The sequence below is a fragment of the Lontra canadensis genome, unplaced genomic scaffold (genome assembly GCF_010015895.1).
Source record: "Lontra canadensis isolate GAN:19392208 unplaced genomic scaffold, GSC_riverotter_1.0 scaffold3, whole genome shotgun sequence".
NCBI lineage: Eukaryota > Metazoa > Chordata > Mammalia > Carnivora > Mustelidae > Lontra > Lontra canadensis.
In genome coordinates, this window is record NW_022630997.1 from 4,913,242 (window position 1) to 4,933,667 (window position 20,426).

The following is a 20,426-nucleotide window of genomic DNA, read 5'->3' on the forward strand; positions in this document are numbered from 1 at the left end:
AAAAAAATTGAAAAAGCTTTCCAAATCTGGTGAAAACTATAATTTTACAAATCAGTAAAACCCATGCACAAGAAACTGGAAGAAAACCAAACCTACATACATCATAATCAAATTGGCCAAAATCAGTGACAAAGTTAAAAATTTTAAATTGCAGAAAGAGGAATAAGACCCATTACATACAAAGAATAAGATTAAAAGCAGTTTTCTCACTTAGAATACTGCAAACCAAAACACAGTGGAGAAACACTTTTAAGTAAAGAAAGAAAAATCTACAATTTAGAATTCTTCAACCTCTGAAAAAGTAAAATAAAGATGTCTCCAGAATACAGACTGATGACACTTCTTTCCCAGCAGATCTACACTAGAGTGTTAAATGTCTATGTCCTTACACAGAAAACAATACCAGATAGAAATCTGGATCTACAAAAAGGAAAAAAAGGAAAGATGAATACTGAAAAGAGTTAATACACTGGTAAAGTAGAAAATTTATTTTTGATATATCTAAATATAACTGACTATATAAAAAATAGTAACAGTGTAGTGTGAATTTTCTAATATAAGAAGCAGTAAAACATATTCAGCAATGGCTCAAATCCCAGCAAGATGAAAACGAAAGTATATTGTTTTAGAATTAAGATACAAAAAAAGTGTGATGTAATATTACCTGAAATTAGTCAATGAAAAGTATAAGAGAAATATGATGAACTATAAAATAATGACTAAAAGAACAAAAAAGGAATTGTAGCTAATAAACCAAAAGAGAGGATAAAATGAAATCATAAAAAATAATTGAAAAAAGACAAAAGGAAGAAAGGAAGAATGAAGAACAAAAGAAAAATAGTAAACAAATAATAATAAGATTAAAACCCAAAGATATAACTATACGTGTATCATCTGTACATGGTTTAAGACTGGATAAACAACATGCTGCCTAAAAGAAACCCACTTTAAATATAAAATAAAAAATAAAGTAAAAGGATGAAAAATGATATAGCATTCTAGAGTTTTCTACAGAGGCAGTCATGATGGTGGACTGGTAGGGTGGCCCTATGCTTGCCTTGTCCCTAGAACACAGCTAGATAAATATCTAATCAGTTTAAACACCCAAGAAATTGGTCTGAGCACTGAGAGAACACATTGCACAAGTAGAGGGAGAAAAGAGGCCACATCATGGAAGGTAGGAGGTGCAGACACAAGATTTGGGGAAAGAAGTATCGGGATTGCTGTGGAGGAGAAGGAGCCTTGATCACAGAGAGAGTAGAGAGAGGGAGAGACAGCAGCTCACAGGGGATTGCAAAGAAAAACAATTTCCCAAAACCACTGACTGAGAAAATGAGAAGAGTTGATTATCATGAGTTTTTACAACGAGCAGAGCTGAAAGACTAGTTACAGAAGTTTGCATTGTAGGAGGTGTTGAGCCCATTGGGTATAGTGGTGCCACAGTGGAAAAGAAGGGGAGAAACCTGGGAGCAGACAGCATGGTCTGAGGATAGCTTGCATCAGATTGGGAGAGAAGGTTCGTTCTTGGAGTACATTTGGGAGAGGTGGCAGTGCCTCTCAGGAGATAAAAGAGACTGGGGGCACCATTACCCTGTCCCGTTCATTAGCATTGGGGCAGAGACACCTGCTGAGGGCAGCTAAACTGGTTGTGGCTTTTTGCTGTTCTTTACTTTAAAACTTCTACTTCCTGTGTGTTTGAGCATCTTTCTGAGACAAAAAAGCAGTGGTCCCAGGGCAGTGAGACTCCCCGAGAGGATCAGCAAGGGTCTGCACATGCCAGGCCCCTAAAATTTGGAGTTTTGAAACTCAGCTGGCATGCCTGAGATAGAACAAAAGTGAACTGTGCTGCCAGGTGGGCAGATAGCTGGAACACAGACAGGGTGCAGGCGCAGATCGGAAGGACACCTAGGACATATGAGGGGAGACTGCTTATTCTTCTCTGAGGGCTTGCTGGACAGTGGCAAGCACAAACTCCACTCTTTAGAGCGGAACTTTAGAGCATCAATTTCTTCTCCACCCATCAGCACAGATGGACTTCAGTGAGCAGCACAATGCTCACAGTGGAGGCCTGACATGCGTACAGCTGCCCCACTACCCTGCACTATGCAGGTGGTTCTGTACTAGGGCAAGGATGCCTCAGAGCCAGAGCAACAGGCCCCTCCCCCAGAGGACCAGCACAAACTCCCACATACACCAAGTCTACTTGGTGCTACAAAGCTTCAGATCTAGTGGAAAAAATATCAGGCCCCTTTTAACAAGCAGACCAGAGTACACCTCCTTAAAACTCACCACACACTGGATAAGCTGAAAACACTCCCTGCCAAGGTAAAGGAGAAACTCTGCAGAGGACTGACCTGAGGGAAAGAACAGCCATAACATAGCAGCACAGTGCACAGTGCATATACCAATAACACTTCTTGAAACACTAGGCCCTGGACATCTTACAACCTCTTCTTAATAAGGGCATTACTCTCTGGAGCAGGAAACAAAATAGGTTTTTCTAACAACAAAAAGACAGAAACCTAGACAAATGCCAAGATGGAGGAATTCATCCCAAAAGAAAGAACAAAAAATAGTCACAGTCAGAAATCTAATTGAAACAGATGTAAGTAATATGACTGATCCAGAATTTTAAACAACAACTGGGATAGTAGCTGGGCTTGAGAAATGCTTGGAAGACACCATGAAGCCTCTTACCACAGAGATAAAAGACCTAAAAACTACTAAGGCTTGAATAAAAAATGCTATAACAGAGATGCAAAAATGGCTGGGTGTAACGAACACAAAGATGGAAAAGGAGATAAATAAATAAGTGATATAGAAGATTAAAATGGAACATAATGAAGCTGAAAAAAAGAGGCAAAGAAAAATACTGGATCACAAATGTAGACTTAGGGAACTCAGAGACTCCATAAAGTGTAATAACATTGTATCACAGGAGTACCAGAAGAAGAAGGAAAGAGAGGCAGAAGGTTTATCTGAGCAAATTATAGTGGAAAATATCCCTAATTGGTGGGGGGAGGGGAAGGACATCCAAATCCAGGAGGCACAGACAATGTCCATCAAACTCAACAAAAGCAGGCCAACAGCAAGACACATCATAATAAAATTTGCAAATAGAGATAAGAAAAAAAAAATTCCAAAAGCAGCAAGGGAAAAAAAATCCCTCACTTCCAAGGGAAGACAAATCAAGTTAGCAACAGAACTCTCCACAGAAGCTTGGGAGGTCAGACAAGAGTGACATGATATATGCAATGTGCTGAATGGGAAAAATATGCGACCAAGCTGTCTTTCAGAATAGAAGATAAAGAATTTACCAGACAGAACAAACAAACAAATAAAAAAACTAACAGAGTTCATGACCATTAAACCAGCCCTGAAAGAAGTATTACAGGGGACTCTTTGAGTGGGAAAGAAAGGCCAAAATCAACAAAGACTAGAAAGGAAGAGAGAAAATCTCCAGAAAAGACAACTTAACAGGTAATATAAGTGCACTAAATTTATATCTATCAATAATCACTCTGAATGAAAATGAACTAAATACTCCAATCAAAAGACATAAGATATCAGAATGGAAAAAACAAGACCCAGCTATATGCTGCCTAGAAGAGACTCGTTTTAAACCTAGAGACACCTGCGTATTGAAAGAGAGAGGATGGCGAACCATTTATCATGCTAATGGACATCAAAAAAAAAAAAAAAAGTCAGAGTAGCCATACTTATATCAGACAAATTAGATTTTAAAACAGACTGTAACAAGAGATGAAGAAGAGTTACATATCACAATAAAGAAGTCTATCCAACAAGAAGATCTAAAAGTTGTAAATATTTATGCCCCCACTTGGGAGCACTCAAATATATAAATCAATTAATAACAAACATTAAAAAAGACCTCACTGATCATAATACAATAATAGTAGGGGTCTTTAACACCCCACTTAGAGCAATGGGCAGATCATTTAAGCAAAACCAACAAGGAAACAAGGGCCTTGAATGATGCACTAGATCAGACGGCCTTAACAGAAATATTCAGAACATTTCATCCTAAAGCAGCAGAATACACATTCTTTTTGAGTAAACATGGACAGTCTCCAGAATACATCACATATTGGGTGACAAATTAGGCCTTAACTAATACAAAAAGACAAGAGATCATATCGTGCATATTTTTTGAGCACAATGTTTTGAAACTTGGAAGTCAGACACAAGAAAAAATTTGGAAAGACCACAAATACATGGAAGTTAAAAAACATCCTATTGAACAATGAATGGGTTAACCAGGAAATTAAAGAAGAAATTTTAAAAATGCATGGAAACAAATGCAAATGAAAACATGACAGTCTAAAACATTTGGGATGCAGCAAAAGCAGTCCTAAAAGGGAAGAATATAGCAATACCAGCTTACTTCAAGAAGCCAGAAAAATCTCAAATATATAACCTGATCTTACACCCAAAGAAGGTAAACAAGGAACAGCAAATGAGGCCAAAATCTAGCAGAGGAAGGGAAACAATAAAGATTAGAGCAGAAATAAAAAATATGGAAACAATAAAAAACAGTGAATAGATCAATGAAACAAGGAGCTTATTCTCTGAAAGAACTGCTAAAATTGATAAACTCCTAGCCAGACTTTTCAAAAAGAGACAGAAAGCAGCCAAATAAGTAAAATCATGAATGAGAGAGGAGAGATCATAACCAACACCACAGAAATGCAAACAATTTTAAGAGAATATTATGAAAAAATGTACGCCAGCAAACTGGGCAATCTGGATTACATAAATTCCTAGAGAGGTATAAACTAACAAAACTGAAACAGGAAGAAGAGAAAATTTGAACAGATAACCAGCAATGAGATTGAATCAATAATCAAAAAACACCCAGGCCTAGAAGGCCTTCCAAGGGAATTCTACCAAACATCTAAATAGAATTAATACCTATTCTTCTCAAACTGCTCCAAAAAATAGAAATGAAAGAAAAACTTCCAAATTCATTCTATGAGGCCACCATTACTTGGATTCCAAAACCAAAGACCCCACACTTAAAAAGGAGGATTACAGGCCAATATCCCTGATGAACATGGTTGCAGAAACTCTTTTTTTTTTTTTTTTTTTTTAAGATTTTATTTATTTATTTGACAGAGGGACACAGAGAGAGAGGAAACACAAGCAGGGGGAATAAGAGAGGGAGAAGCAGGCTTCCCACTGAGCAGGAAGCCCAATGTGGGCCTCGAGCCCAGGACCCTGGGATCATGACCTGAGCCAAAGGCAGCCGCTTAAAAAGTGAGCCACCCAGGCGCCCCAGATGCAGAAACTCTTAACAAATACTAGCGAAACAATTTCAACAGCAGGTTTAAAGAATCATTCAACACGATCAAGCGGGATTTATTCCTGGGCTGCAAGAGTGGTTCAATGTCTGTAAATCAATGTGATACACATTAATAAAAGAAAGGACAAAAACCATATAATCCTCTCGATAGATGCAAAGAAAGTATTTGACAAAGTGCAACATCAATTCTTGATAAAAACCATCAACAAAGTAGGGATAAAGGGAACATACCTCAACATCATAGAGCCTATACATTACAGACCTACAGGTAATATCCTCAATTGGGAATAATTGAGAGCTTTTCCTCTGTAGTCCAGAACAAGACAGGTTTATTGTCCACTCTCATTTTTTGTCTCACTCTTGTTTTTTTTTTATTTAAATTCAATTAATTAACATATAATGTATTATTTGTTTCCAGGGTACAGATCTGTGATTCATCAGTCTTCTATAATTTGCCATTATTACTTAACATAGTACTGTAAGTCTTAGCCTCAGCAATTAGACAACAAAAAGAAATAAGAGACATCCAAATAAGCAAGGAAGAAGTCAAACTTTCACTATTCACAGACGAAATGATACTCTATGTAGAAAACCCAAAAGACTCCACCAAAAAATTGCTAAAACTGAGACACAAATTTAGTAAAGTCTCGGGATACAAAACGAACATACAGAAATCTGTTGTATTTCTATACACCAATAATGAAAACCAGAAAGAGAAATCAAGGAATCAATCCCATTGACTTTTGCACCACAAAAAAAACACAAGATACCTAGGGATAAATTTAACCAAAGAGGTAAAATGTCTGTACTCTGAAAACTAGAGAACACTTATGTTCAACTTTATTGAAGAGAACAAAAATAGAAAAACATTCCGTGCTAATGGGTTAGAAAAACAAATATTGTTAAAATGTCTATAGTACCCAAAGCATCTACACATTTAATGCAATTCCTATCAAAATACAAACAGCATGGGTGCTCAGTCAGTTAAGCATCTGCCTCTGGCTCAGGTCAGGATCCCAGGATCCTGTGATTGAGCCCTGCATCAGGCTCCCTCCTGCTTGGGGAGACTGCTTCTCCCTCTCCCTCTGCCTGCTGCTCCCTCTGCTTGTGCTCACTCTCTTTCTCTCTCGGTCAAAAAAATAAATAAAAATCTTAAAAACAAACCAAAAGAAACCCACAAAAATACATGAACAACATTTTTCACAGATCTACAACAAACAATCCTAAAATTTGTACAGAACCACAAAAGACCCTCAAATAGCCAAAGCAATCTTGGGGAGGAGGGGAGGAAACCTGGAGGCACCACACTTCCAGACTTCAAGCTATACTAAAAAGCTACAGTGGTCAAGACAGTATGGCACTGGCACAAAAATGCACACACAGATCAATGGAACATAAGAGAAAACTCAGAAATGAACCCACAACACTATGGCCAACTAATATTCAACAAAGCAGGAAAGAATATCCATGGAAAAAAGATGGTCTCTTCAACAAATGATGTTGGGGAAACTGGACAGCAACATGCAGAAGAATGAAATTGGACCACTTTCTCACACCACACACAAAAATAAATTCAAAATGGATGAAAGACCTAAATATGAGACAGAAATCCATCAGAATCCTAAAAGAGAGCACAAGCAGTAACCTCCTTGACATCAGCCACAGCAACTTCTTACTAGTGATCTCTCGGGAGGCAAGGGAAACAAAAGCAAAAAGAAACTACCAGGACTTCATCAAGATAAAAAGCTTCTGTACAGCAAAGGGAACAATCAACAAAACTAAAAGGCAACCTACTGCATGGGAGAGGATATCTGCAAATGACATCTCTGATAAAGGGTTAGTATCTAAAATCCATAAAGAACCTATCAAACTCAACACCCCAAAACCAAATAATCCAGTTAAGAAATGAGAAGACATGAATAGACCTTTCTCCAAAAAAGACATACAGATGGCTACCAGACGCATCAAAAGATGCTCAATATCACTCATCATCAGTGAAATACAAATCAAAACAGGCGTGAGATATCACCTCACACCTGTCAGAATAGCTAAAATTAGCAATGCAGGAAACAACAGGTATTGGCGAGAATGCGGAGAAAGGGGAACCCTCTTACACTGTTGGTGGTAATGCAAACTGGTCCGATCACTCTGAAAAACAGTACAGATACTTCTCAAAAAGTTAAAAATAGAGCTACCCTATGACCCAGAAATTGCACTACCAGGTGTTTACCCAAAGGATACAAAAATACTGATTCAAAGGGGCACATGAACCCCAATGTTTACAGCAGCATTATCAATAGCCAGCAAAATAATGGAAAGAGCCCAAATGTCCACTGACTGATGATGAATGGATAAAGATGTGGTATGTGTATATATATGCAACGGAATATCACTCAGCCTTTAAAAAGAATGAAATCTCACCATTTGCAGTGATGTGGATGGAGCTAGAGATTATATTAAGCAAAATAAGTCAGTCAGAGAAAGACCAACAGCATAGGATTTAACTCACATGTGGAATTTAAAAGAGAAAACTGATTATCATATGGGAAAGGGAAAAAAAAGAAAGGTAGGCAAACCATAAAGAGTCTCTTAACTATAGAGAACAGACTTGATGGACAGGTGGTGGCTAGGGAAATGGGCTAAATGGGTAATGGGTATTAAGGAGGGCACTTGTGATGAGCACTGCGTGATAATATAAGTGATGAATCATTAAATTCTATTCCCGAAACCAATATTACACTATATATTACTAACTAGAACTTAAATAAAAACAAAACATAAAAAAAAATTATAGCATTCTAGCTATAGTCAACACTAAGCTAGAGCAGCTATAATAATATCTGGAAAAGTAAATTTTAGAGCAAATATTACCAGGAATACAGAAAGTGATTTCCTAACAATGAAGTCAAGTCATCAATTCATTAAAAAGACATAAAAACTATAAACATTTATGTATCAAAGTAAAAACGAGTTTCAAAATACATGAAGTAAAAATTGATAGAATTGCAAGAATAAACTAATCCACAATTATAGTCACAGATTTCAACATTCATTTCTCAAACTGACAGAACATCAACGAGAACATTAGAAGACAACAAAACCATCAACCAACTTGACCTAATTCACATTTGTAGAACACTCCATCCAATGACAGCAAAATGTAATTTTTTTGCAGGTGTCCAAGGAACATTTACTAAAATAGATCATATACTGGATGCTATGATCTGAACGTTTATGCCCCTGCCCCAAAATTCATCTGTTCAAATGCTAACTTTTAAAGGTAATGGTATTAATAGGCAGGAACTTTGTAAGGTGAATAGATCACAAGTGTGGATCCCTCATGAAAGGGATTAGTGCTCCAAGAAAAGAAGTCCCACAGAGTTCCCTATCCTCTTCCACCATGTGAGGATACAGTGAGAAGGTGCTACTTTATGAATGAAAAAGAGGATACCTGACTATGCTGGTGCCTTGATATTGATTTTCCAGGCTCCAGAATGGTGAGCAAAAAATTTCTATTGTTTATAAACTACCCAGTCAGTGTTATTTTGTTATGGCAGTCCAATGTACTAAGACACTAGATTTATTCATTTTCTATTGCTGTGGCAAGGAATTACCATGAACTTAGTAGCTTAAATAACAATACACATTTACTAACACAATTCTGTATGTTAGAAATCTGACATATTTACTCCTACAGCTCTGTTGTGAGCAGTCTGATAGAGGTTTCAATGGACTAATGTCAAGGTATTGGCAGGGCTGTGTTTCCTTTTAGGTATTCTAAAGAAGAACCTGTTTCCTCCACTTTTCCAGATTCTAGATTCCCCTTTCTCCCATATTCAAAGCTAGAAATCCTGCTTCTCTCTAACTCTTCTTCTGTATGCACATCCCTCTCCAACCTTGACTTCAGGCAGCAAACAATACTTTGAGACCCAGCTAATTAGGTTGGATCTACCTAGCAATCCTGGGTAAGCATCTTAACGCCCTAACCTTAATCACGTGTTCAGACTCCCCTTTTTTATGTAGGATAATAGATCCACGGGTTTCAGGGATTAGGACGTGGTTACCTCTGTGGAGCCATTATTCTGCCAAACACATTGGATCATAAAATAAGTCTCACTTAAGAAATTGAAATCATTCAAAATATGTTCTGTGACAATGAAGTTAAATTAGGAATACATGACAGAAACATTTTTAGACATTTTCCAAATAGCTGCAAATAAAATATCCCACTTCTAAATACTCCACTGGCAAAGAAATAAATCAAAAAGGAAACTGGAAAGTATTCATCTTAAAAAAAACAGAAAAAGGAGAGCAAATTAATGTCGTAGTAAGCAAAAGAAAGGGAATAATGAGAAGAAATGAAAGAAATAGAAAAAATAGAGAAAACAAATGAAACCATTTGTTTCCTTAAGAAAAATTAGTGAAACTGATAACTCTCTGGCTGATCAAGGAAAAAAAAAGAGAAAGAGAGAAAGGAGAAACAAATTATGAATACCAGAAATGAAAGTGGTGATATCCACTGGATAACATGTAAATATTATTAATAATCTTACCAATAATTTCTACAAGTTAAATCAAATGGGAGAAATATAACTGAGATACACAAACTGATAGAACTTATTCAAGAAGAACAGAAAACCAAAAAAGCTCTAAATCTATTAAAGAATTTGAATTTTTAACTAAAACCTTCCCACAAAGAAAACTGCAAGTCCAAATACATTAAATGTTGAATTCTACCACAAATTTGAGAAAAACAGTAATATCAATTCCACACAAGTCTTTCAAAAATTAAGAGGAACTATTTCCTAATTCATTTTATATGGCCAGCAGTACCATGATACAAAGTCAAACAAGATTACAATAGAAGACTATAGACTAATACCCTTCATAATCATAGGTATAAAAGTTCTTAATCAAATTTTAACAAATCAAATCCAACAATAAATTTTAAAAAATACAAAATGACCACCTGGAGTTTACCCCTGTATAACAAGGTTGACAGAGCATTTAAAGGCCTTTAAAAATGGGTATTTCAATTCTACTGCAAATAAAGCTCAATTGAAATAACTTTACTATTTTATGTTTAATAATTGAAAGTTTTTTATAATCCTATAAACAAACACATGTACTCATATGCTTTAATATGACATATTCCTCAGAACTCATATAATGATTTTTTAAACGATTTTACTTATTTATTTGACAGAGAGAGAGAGATCACAAGTAGATAGAGAGGCAGGAAGAGAGAGGGGGAAGCAGGGTCCCTATGAGCAGAGAGCCCGACGTGGGGCTCTATCCCAGGACCCTGAGATCATGACCTGAGCCAAAAACAGAGGCTTCATACACTGAGCCACCCAGGGGCCCTAATGTAATGATTACAATCAAAGAGTAGGAATTAGGCTGTAACTATGTTAACCATCAGTTACTTTCTTTCTAAATTTTATTATTTGGGGAGAGTAGAATATTTCAACTTTATTATACAAATTCTAGTGTGGTTTCTAGAACTAGTATATTCTCAAAAGAAAATTCAATTTAAAAACTTAATTTTAACCATTAAATATTCATTAACATTTAATAATAATGATATAATTTGCTTAAAAATAAAATAATTATATAACCAAGACATGAAGTACATGAAACTATTTAAGATTTAACAGTTATATCTAATTTAATTACTACTTAATAAGCTCAATAGATGAGCCCTTTGGATGCCTTTAATCATAATTTGAATATACCAAGTGAAATATGATTCATATTTCTGTAAAAATTCTAGAAAATAAAATGATCCTCAAGGTCAAAATATTTCCAGCATTTTCTGACCGTATTAGCATCTAAATCAATCACCCAGGCACCCCTTAAGGATTTTAAAACATAATGACCTAGCAAAGGGCTTGGTACATAGGAACTATTCCATACACTAATTTGAATTCAGTCTAATCAAATAATCAGTCATAAAAGAATGAAATATGAACAAATCCAACATTACAACATATAGGCTTTTCTTTCATAAAAGCATAAAGAACACAAACCCTTACTAATTCAAGACAGAAAGAACATCCTAAATGTTTCCTAGCCATAAATCTAAGCCTTTGGCAGCCTATCACTAAACACAATAAAAAATGAAATATACAACTTTAATTTAAAAAAAAGGAAAGAAATATCCAACATCTATATGTAGCCTAAAGAAATCAACGAGAGGTAGTGGATCTCAAAGAACTGTTAAGTACTGCTTACCCTAAATTTTTAATGAAGTTTAAATTAAGTTCAGTATGTAATAAAGTAAAAATGGGATTCTAAACAAAGCAAATAATTTCAAGTAGAGCTGTAAGAACAGAGTATCTAACCCTCAGATGAAGTTCACAATTTATCACAAAACCCAATCTAGTTATCTGAAGTTTTGATGCATTTCTTAGAATACAGTTTCATTGAAAAATTAGTACTTTTTTTTTTACTGAGTCAGTATCATTAGCATGAACATTTTTTAAAAAAATGTTCATTACCACACCTGCTCGTGATCTGGGGACCATACGTTGAGAACCAGTAAACTAGAAATGTAAGGCAATCGAGTTTCACAATCTGAAGGTAGGACAGAAAATCTGTTGACTGCATAACTGACAGTTTTCATTGCTGGGCCACAGGGAAACGAAGTGTTAAAGCAGCAAAGATTTTGCCCTTAACTAGATTTTGCCCCCCCCCCCAAAAAAAGGAAAAATAAAGGAGAAAGGGAGAAACATGCTGCCTAGGCCAGAGGGCAGCTGTGATATTCTAAACCCAGAATCTGTTTCTGTCTTCCTTTGGAGACCCTGAGGAATACTCGAGCACATTTTTCCATGGCTCTCGTAACTGTGAGAGGCATCAAAAGCCTGGACACAGAGACTGAGCAGATCTGCTGTCTCTTGCAAAGTCCAGTCCCAAGAAATAGCCAGCTTTTCACTCCTTTCCTGGACACCAGCCCTCAAACTTACCACCTGTACTTTAATCAGGCCAAAACCTTCCCTTTGAGCTAATACAAAGAAGGAGAAAACCATCTACTCTTGCCCTATCTTCTACCTGTGCTGGGTCTTAAACTTCGAAACTATGTAGGTAAACTTTCTGTACTTGGATTCTATTTTCCTACCCTTTCAGTTAGAGTATAAACTAGGTGAAATAATATTGTCTCACTGGCACTCCATTGTTACCAGAAAAGAAAACTGTAATTAACATTAAACCAATAGATCTCGAAGTCAAAAAACAAATAAACACATTCATCATCAGACATTCTAAGTACCCTTTTTTATCAAGGGTCAATACATGTTTCATGTTGTTCAAAACACAGAAATCTTATCCATATCATTACTTTGAATAATAACAGCATGGTTTTTGTGAAGAAAATATTCAATGGGCATTATGTTAAATACTATTAACACTTACCTGTATTTTAATAGGCCAGGAAAAGTTGCTGACGTAAACATAGAATGTAATGTTAGGATTGCTTCTAAAGTTAAATTTTTCATAGGAAAAGCTATCTCTGTATTCCTTTATATTAGTTTTGGAAACAATAGGAGTCTCCTCTCCGGATATTGTTCCAGCTAAAATGTAAATAATAATAACAGAATTTTAAAACTCATATTAGGAAAAAAGGATCTTTATGAACTTAAAAATATATGTTATTTTTACTTAATTTTTAGAACTATACATATAAAAACCTAATTATCAAAATAAACTTGTTCACTATTTAGAGTGACAAAGGAGAAATAAAATAAGATTCATCATAAATGTAATGGAAATAGTATAAAAAATCATTTTTAAAAACGATACTACTGATTAAGTGCTATGTACTAGGCAGTGATGTAGAGATTTTACATTCTTTTCAAGTAACAGTTTTACCCCAGAGGTATTCCCTCTCTATTTTTCAAATTGAAACCTGACCCTCAGAAAGTTAAGTTTATAGCTACTGAATGGTAAATTCCTCTTTGGAACTCAGATATATATTAGCTCCAGATACTGAGCTCCTTCCATTTGCTACTCCACAGAGCCTCTCAAAACAAATCAGGACATATTTCATATGTCTCAATCCAATTAAAAAATGGAAAAGAAATCAATTTATTTGTCTTACTCACAAATTGAACCATCACTGCTTTGAATAAATTGAAAGGAGGCTACAATTTAAAACATGAGCTAAATGTTCAATTAGTTAAACACATATTACATACTCAATGAGTATTTACTGAAATTAACCAAATGGAACAAAACATTTCCAACAATCTTACCAAGACTTCTACCTTACTTACTTAACTAAGTAAAAATATCTAGAATTAGTATACTGAGCAATTGAAATAAATTTGTCACCTATTCCAAAATTATGTGGAATGCTGTTATAAAAGGCAGATTTCCTGACCCCATCTCTTAACCCCCAAAATAAAAATTTCTGAGATTTAGTTCTGGGAATCTAAAAGTTACAACAACTTCTTCCATTAAAAAAAAAAAAAAAAAAGACCGCTCTAAACTAATTACAAAGGTTTTATATATTTTTGTTAACAAATTTTAAAAATCTTCCAGAGTCAGTTTATTGTGCCAAAGTAAATTTCAAATTAATAGCACAAGTTTTCATGAATTACTATTTTTTAAATGATTCCATTTTTAAGTAATCTCTACACCCAGCATGAGACTTGAACTTACAACCCTAAGATCAAGAGATACATGTTCTACCAAGTGAGCAAGCCCAATGTCCCGTCATGAATTCTTAATTAGTGAAGCTCAAAATACCAAGATTTTACTATATGTTTGGTACCACAGTAACAAAACATCTATATGGTTGCCCAAACTTCTCATTTTTAACACATGTAATGTAGGTTCTAGAATTGCAAAGACCTTATCATTCTTGAAATCTACACCTCCATGATTCTACATATTAAAATAGCATAATGACTTGATTTTCAGAAATCAAATATGGATAACTGAGAATCCACATATTTTTCTTTAAATAAGACTCCAACACTTTGATGTAAGAATATACCTTTGATATAGAAAAAAAAACGAATAGAATTTCCTAAGATGTAAATACAAAAAAAAAAAAAAGTGAGCCTACTTTTTTATAATCCAACATAGTTTATATTTTTTCAACTTGGTTACATTTTTTAAAAGCCAAAAACGTCAACTTTTAAACCTTATTATGGAAAACATATTAAGTATAGGGTTTTTTTTAACCTTCTCTCAGAACTGAAGCTGACAAAGGGAATAGTTTATTTCTAAGCTTGAAAGTAATAGAAATCAACATGCACAGAACATCATTGTTTTGTATCAATATTAAGGTTAATAGTTAAATTTATAGCTTCAATAGTGTGAATCAAATAATTGAAATCTCAGTCCCTAGTCTAATTAAAGAAGTAATCTATCTTAATTAAAATCATAGCAATTCATAAAACTGCCATTTTAAGTGGTGTACAATATTTGTTACCCATCTAATTTTAATTGAATAAGGGACAAAGTTAACAAAGGAATGAAACTTTATTAATAATACTACTTATTATTTTTACCTGAATCAGCACAATGACATATATTTTTTTATTTCAATTATTTGAATTAAGAATAAAAGGCCATGTTAGAACACCTTCCATAAACAGATGTGAAAGACATGTGACAACAAAATCCTCTTACCTGTTGAACCAACTGACCAAGTAATGTTGAGATTAAAGTTGTTTGATGCATTAATTGAAATATCCAAATTTTTGTTTGACTACCAAGAAAGAAAATATTAGGGTTAAAAAAATCAAATTACACTAAATAATATTTTATGTTTTAATTATGCCCATGCACTATTTCAGACTTTATACATTTTGTCAAATTTAACTAAGTATAGATGTCAGTTCTACTTTTTTAATGAAAACATATAGGTGATAAATTCAAAGGTAGTTTCAATTTCCCATTTATCCTCCCTACTATAATCCAGCCTTCTGTATGTAAACCAGAGGCTGCTGAAATTCATTGTTTGTATTTTGATTTTCTTTGTTGACCTGTAGATAATAGCTAAATGATACAGATTTGGGTTAGTCCAAAGTAATTTTACAGCAATGTAATATTATTGTTTTGTTGAAAGATTTCTTCTTAGGTGCATACTGTATTATTATACACACATTTTTGTAGTGAAAAAATATATATAAAATACATAAACCAGAACTTTAAGGTAAAAATGGGTTAGAATTAAATCTATTGTCAAAATGCAAGAAATGCATAAATAATTAAGGTACCTATTTATTACTTTTTTTTTATGTAGGATAAGTAGGAAGCCCTGACCACTAATCTGTATTAATTTCAGTAACTGTTCAAGGTTGAATATCATTTTAGGTATAAGTTATATTTATATAATTAAATATAATGATGTCATAAGCATTCTTAATGGCCACTCTCATGATAGTTTAGCATCCTATCACTTCAAAGAAAATGTGTCTGGGCTCTTGGTTTCAAATGGGACAAGATAGTAGAAAGTAAAACAGAAAACTACGAGATTTGGAAGCAGTCAAGAATTTCAGGAAGTTGAAAAGGGAAAGGACGGTCAGGAGAGAAGCAAACTAAATTACAGCTAATCTGGACCTACGTGTGTGACACTATGGATAATACTGTGGAGAAATATTATTCACACTCATATTTATTGTAAAGATTTTATTTATTTATTTGAGAGAGAGAGAACAAGTGGGGAGAGGGGCAGAAGGAGAGGGAGAAGCAGACTCCCTGCTGAGCAGGGAGCTCCATCCCAGGACCCTGAGATTATGACCAGAGCCAAAGGCAGACATTTAATTCACCTAGTGACCCAGACACCCCTAAACCCATATTTTGAGTCAGATATTCCAAATTATATTAATGTCTTATATCTTCAAAGTCCCTAAGTTTGGAATTACACTCCAATTACTTGGTATTAAACGTTCAAGAGGCCAATGTTAAAGAATGAAATTCTGATAACATGTTATAACATAGATAAGTCTTGGAAATGTTAGGCTAAATGAAGTAAGCCAAACAGAAAAGAACAAATATTGTATGGTTACAATATTGTATGATATGAGGTACCTAGAATATACAAATTCATAAAGACAGAAAGTAAAATAACAGGGTTACAGGGAGAAGAAATGAGGAATTATTGCTTAATGGATTTAAAAATTCTGTTTGGAATGATAAAAAAAACATTTTGGTGATGGATAGTGGTGATGACTGTAAAACAGTGTGAATGTAATAATGCTACTGAATTGTCCATCTAAAAATGGTTAAAATGATAAGTTTTATGTATATTTACAATAAAAAAGAAGTCAGTGGTGGTTATAAAGTTTTCTTATCACACTGAAGAATGTAGTTTCTGATATATTCCCAAGAATATAGACATTTCCTTAAAATCTAAGTAAAAAAGAGTAACATAAAATGAACTGTTCTACTTTTTGAGAAAAGTGATCCTATTTTACTGTAAAAGAAAATTTAAGAAATTATGTTATTTATTGGCAAATCAAAGAAAATACTTTAGAGGAAAGAAGCTAGCAAATGACAGGATATATTCTGAAGTTTCATCTATTTGATAAACTATTAAAATATATGATAATGGAGGGGCACCTGGGAGGCTCAGTCATTAAGTGCCTTAATCCCCGGATCCTGGGATGGAGCTCTGCATCAGACTCTCTGCTCAGCAGGAAGCCTGTTTCTCCCTCTCCCACTCCCTCCTGCTTGTGTTCCCTCTCTCGCTGTTTCTCTCAAATAAATAAATAAATAAATAAATAAATAAATTTAGTTTAATTTTAAAAATATGATACGGATTAAAAGATAAATTAATATATAATAAAAAACACAGCAATAGAGAGTGACATCAGCAAGATGGTGAAATAGTAAGTACCAACACTTACTCTTCTTAAAAACACTGATTTAACAATGTTATATGAACCAAAATACCTTTACGAGAGAATCAAAATCCAGCTTAAAAGTTGCAGTACCAAAGATTAATACAAAACTAACCATAGCCACATTATAATGGATAAGAAGAACAATTTCACTTTACCCATTTCAGCCCCTGCCCCAGGGCAGCACTCAGCATTAGAGAGATCATCTCAGCTTATGACTTCTCCCTCAGGGAAAAGGGAGAGTGTAGCATATATCCAACATCCCTGGCCTTTCATTGCACTGCACAAAAGGTCTGTTTCCATTTTACCTCATCCAGAGCACTAAGAGAACATGCATAGTTCAGCCTTCTGACAGCAGCTAAAAATAAAGAATGTAAGTGGGTGGCTTACTGCTGCTGTCATGGCTCTGCAACACTGGGAGAAGGTGCATAACCTTGAGTCTTCTCCTTCAGAAGGGAGAATGAATGGGGTGTGCATTCAACACCCTGAATTTTCTGTGCACTTTCCAAGAGGAAAAGGTAGACAGCTCACTATAGCCAGAATGGCTTTCTGAAATTGAGAGAAGACATGCAAACTAAGACTCATCCCCTAGGAGGAAGGAAGAGTTGAACATGATCATTCATAGAAAAGTTTTCAGATGCTCCCAGTATCTCTAGATAGGCTGAATGATGAAGGTTTTTCCCTTTCAAGTTGGTCTATAAAGACTAGGAGAAGCAATTGTTTCTTCAAATGCACAGACACCAATATAAAGCTACAAGGGAAATGAAGGATTAGAGAAATATGACACAACCATAGCAACAAAATAAATTTCAAGTAAGTAACCCTGAATAAATGGAGCTCTAGAATTGCCTGGCAAGTAATTCAAAATAATTATATTAAAGAACTAAGGGAGTAATAAGAGACCACAGAAAGATAATTAAATGAAATCAAGAAAACAATATATGAACAAAATGTCAATATCTCAAACAGAGAGAGAACTAATAAAAGAATCACAGAAGTATTCAGTAATTTAAGTTAAAAAAAAGAAAAATCAATATAGAGGCTCAACAACAAACTTGACTGAGCAGAAGAAAGAATCAGTGAACTCAAAGGCAAATTATCTGAAGTTACATAGTAAGAGGAGCAAAAAGAAAAGAAGTGAAGAACACCTAGTGGACTTATGTAATACTTCAATAAAAACCAACATACATATTATGAAAGTCCAAGAAAAAGAAGAGAAAGAAAGGGACAGAAATCTTATTTAAGAATATAATGGCCTAAAATCCAAGAAGTATAGGCATCTAGATTCATGAACCTGAAGAAAACAGAAGGAAGATGAACCCAAAGAAATCAAATCAAATTGTTAAAAGTCAAAGACAGAATTTGGAAAAAAACAGTAACAAAGTGACTGATCACATACAAGTGAGCCCCATAAGGTTACAAGTGGATTTCTCAGCAGAAATTTTGCAGACAATAAGGGATTGAGATAACAAATTAAAAGTGTTCAAAGGAAAAATATACCGACCAGGAATAGAATTCCTGGTAAAACTGTTCTTAGAAAAGTTGAGAGATAGGGGCACCTGGGTGGCTCAGTGGGTTAAAGCCTCTGCCTTTGGCTCAGGTCATGATCTCAGGGTCCTGGGATCCAGCCCCGCATAGGGCTCTCTGCTCAGTGGGGAGCCTGCTTCCCTTCCTCTCTCTCTGCCTGCCTCTCCGCCTACTTCTGATCTCTGTCTGTTAAATGAATAAATAAAATCTTTAAAAAAAAAAAAAAAGAAAGAAAGAAAAGTTGAGAGATACTTTCCCAGACAAACAGAAGCTGAGGAAGCTTATCACCACTAGATCCGCTTTACAAAAAAATAAAAAATAAAAAAAAAATAACATCAATGACAGAGTGAGAGGGGAGACAAATGTAAAAGTATAGACTTTTGGTATGTGATTGAAATTATGTATTAACAGCTTAAAAAATACTGCTATAATTACAATGTATTGTAAATAAATCTCATGATAACTACAAAGAAAATACATATACAAGATAAAAGAAAAAGAGCAAGAAATCAAAGCGTATCATTACAAAAAAAATCAATAAAGCACAATAAAAGACAGCAGAGGAAAAAAGAGGAACAAAAAATATATAAGACAGATAACAATAAACAAAATGGCAATAGTAAGTCCTATCCTATCAATAATTACTTTAAACATAAATCTATTAACACTGCCCCCCAATCAAGAGACATAGAGTGGACAACTGAATTTCAAAAAAAAAGAAAAAAAAATACCCAACAATATGCTATCTAAAAGAGACTCATTTCAGATTTAAGGACACTTATCAAATAAAAGAGAAAGGATTGGAAAAGATATTCCATGAAAATAAACAAAAGAAGGAAGAAGTAGTATACTTACATGAGACAAAAACAGACTTTAAGTCAAAATCTTTAACAAGAGACAAACAAGGACACTATATGATGATAAATGGATCAATTAATCAAGAAGATATAACTATGATAAATGTATATGTACACACTATGAGAGCATCTAAATATAGAAACAAACATTGGCACTACTGAAGGGAAGAATAAAAAAAGTAGAATAATAGTAAGGGACTTCAGTACCCTATTTTCAACAATGGATAGAATATCCAAAGAGAAAATCAATAAGGAAAAAGCGGACTTGAACAACACTAGAAAACACAAGTGCTTAACAGACACAGAAGCAAATTCCACGGTAACAGCATCAGAATCCACATTCTGTTCATATGCATGCAAGATAGTCTCCAAAATATATCACGCTAGGTCACAAAACAAGTCTTAACAAATTTAAGAAGAACAAATTTAAGAAGACTGAAAACATATCAGTTATCTTTTCTGACTACAACGGAATGGAACTAGGAATCAATAGCAGGAGAAAATTTTAAAAGTTAAAAATATGTAGAATTTTAATAACATATTTCTGAAATAATATCAAAAGGGAAATCAGAAAATATGTTGAGACAAAATAAAATGAAAATTATATACCAAAACTAATGGTATGCAACAAAACTAGTTCAAAGAGAAAACTAGAAGTAACAAATGCTTACATTAAAAAAGAAGAGCACTTTCAGGGATTCCTGGGTGGCTCAGTCAGTTAAACATCTGTCTTCCATTCCGGTCATGATCCCAGGGTCTGGGATAGAGCCCCATTTCGAGCTCCCTTCTCAGTGGGGAGTATCTTTCCTCTCTGTCTACTCCCGCACCCACCCTCCTCCCCTGCTCATTCTCTCTCTCTTGCTCTCT

The 20,426-nt window shown here is 34.5% G+C and overlaps 1 protein-coding gene across 1 annotated transcript in view; it reads right to left on the reverse strand.

Moving 5' to 3' along the window:
* The window catches only part of ATRNL1 (attractin like 1), a 794,045-nt gene that overhangs the window by 463,048 nt on the left and 310,571 nt on the right, over positions 1-20,426 (reverse strand). The window contains exons 23-24 of the mRNA XM_032878996.1: positions 14,960-15,038; positions 12,734-12,891 (exon numbers count right to left, since the gene is read on the reverse strand). Coding sequence (XP_032734887.1) covers positions 12,734-12,891; positions 14,960-15,038 — 237 coding nt within the window. The remainder of the gene's footprint in view (positions 1-12,733; positions 12,892-14,959; positions 15,039-20,426) is intronic.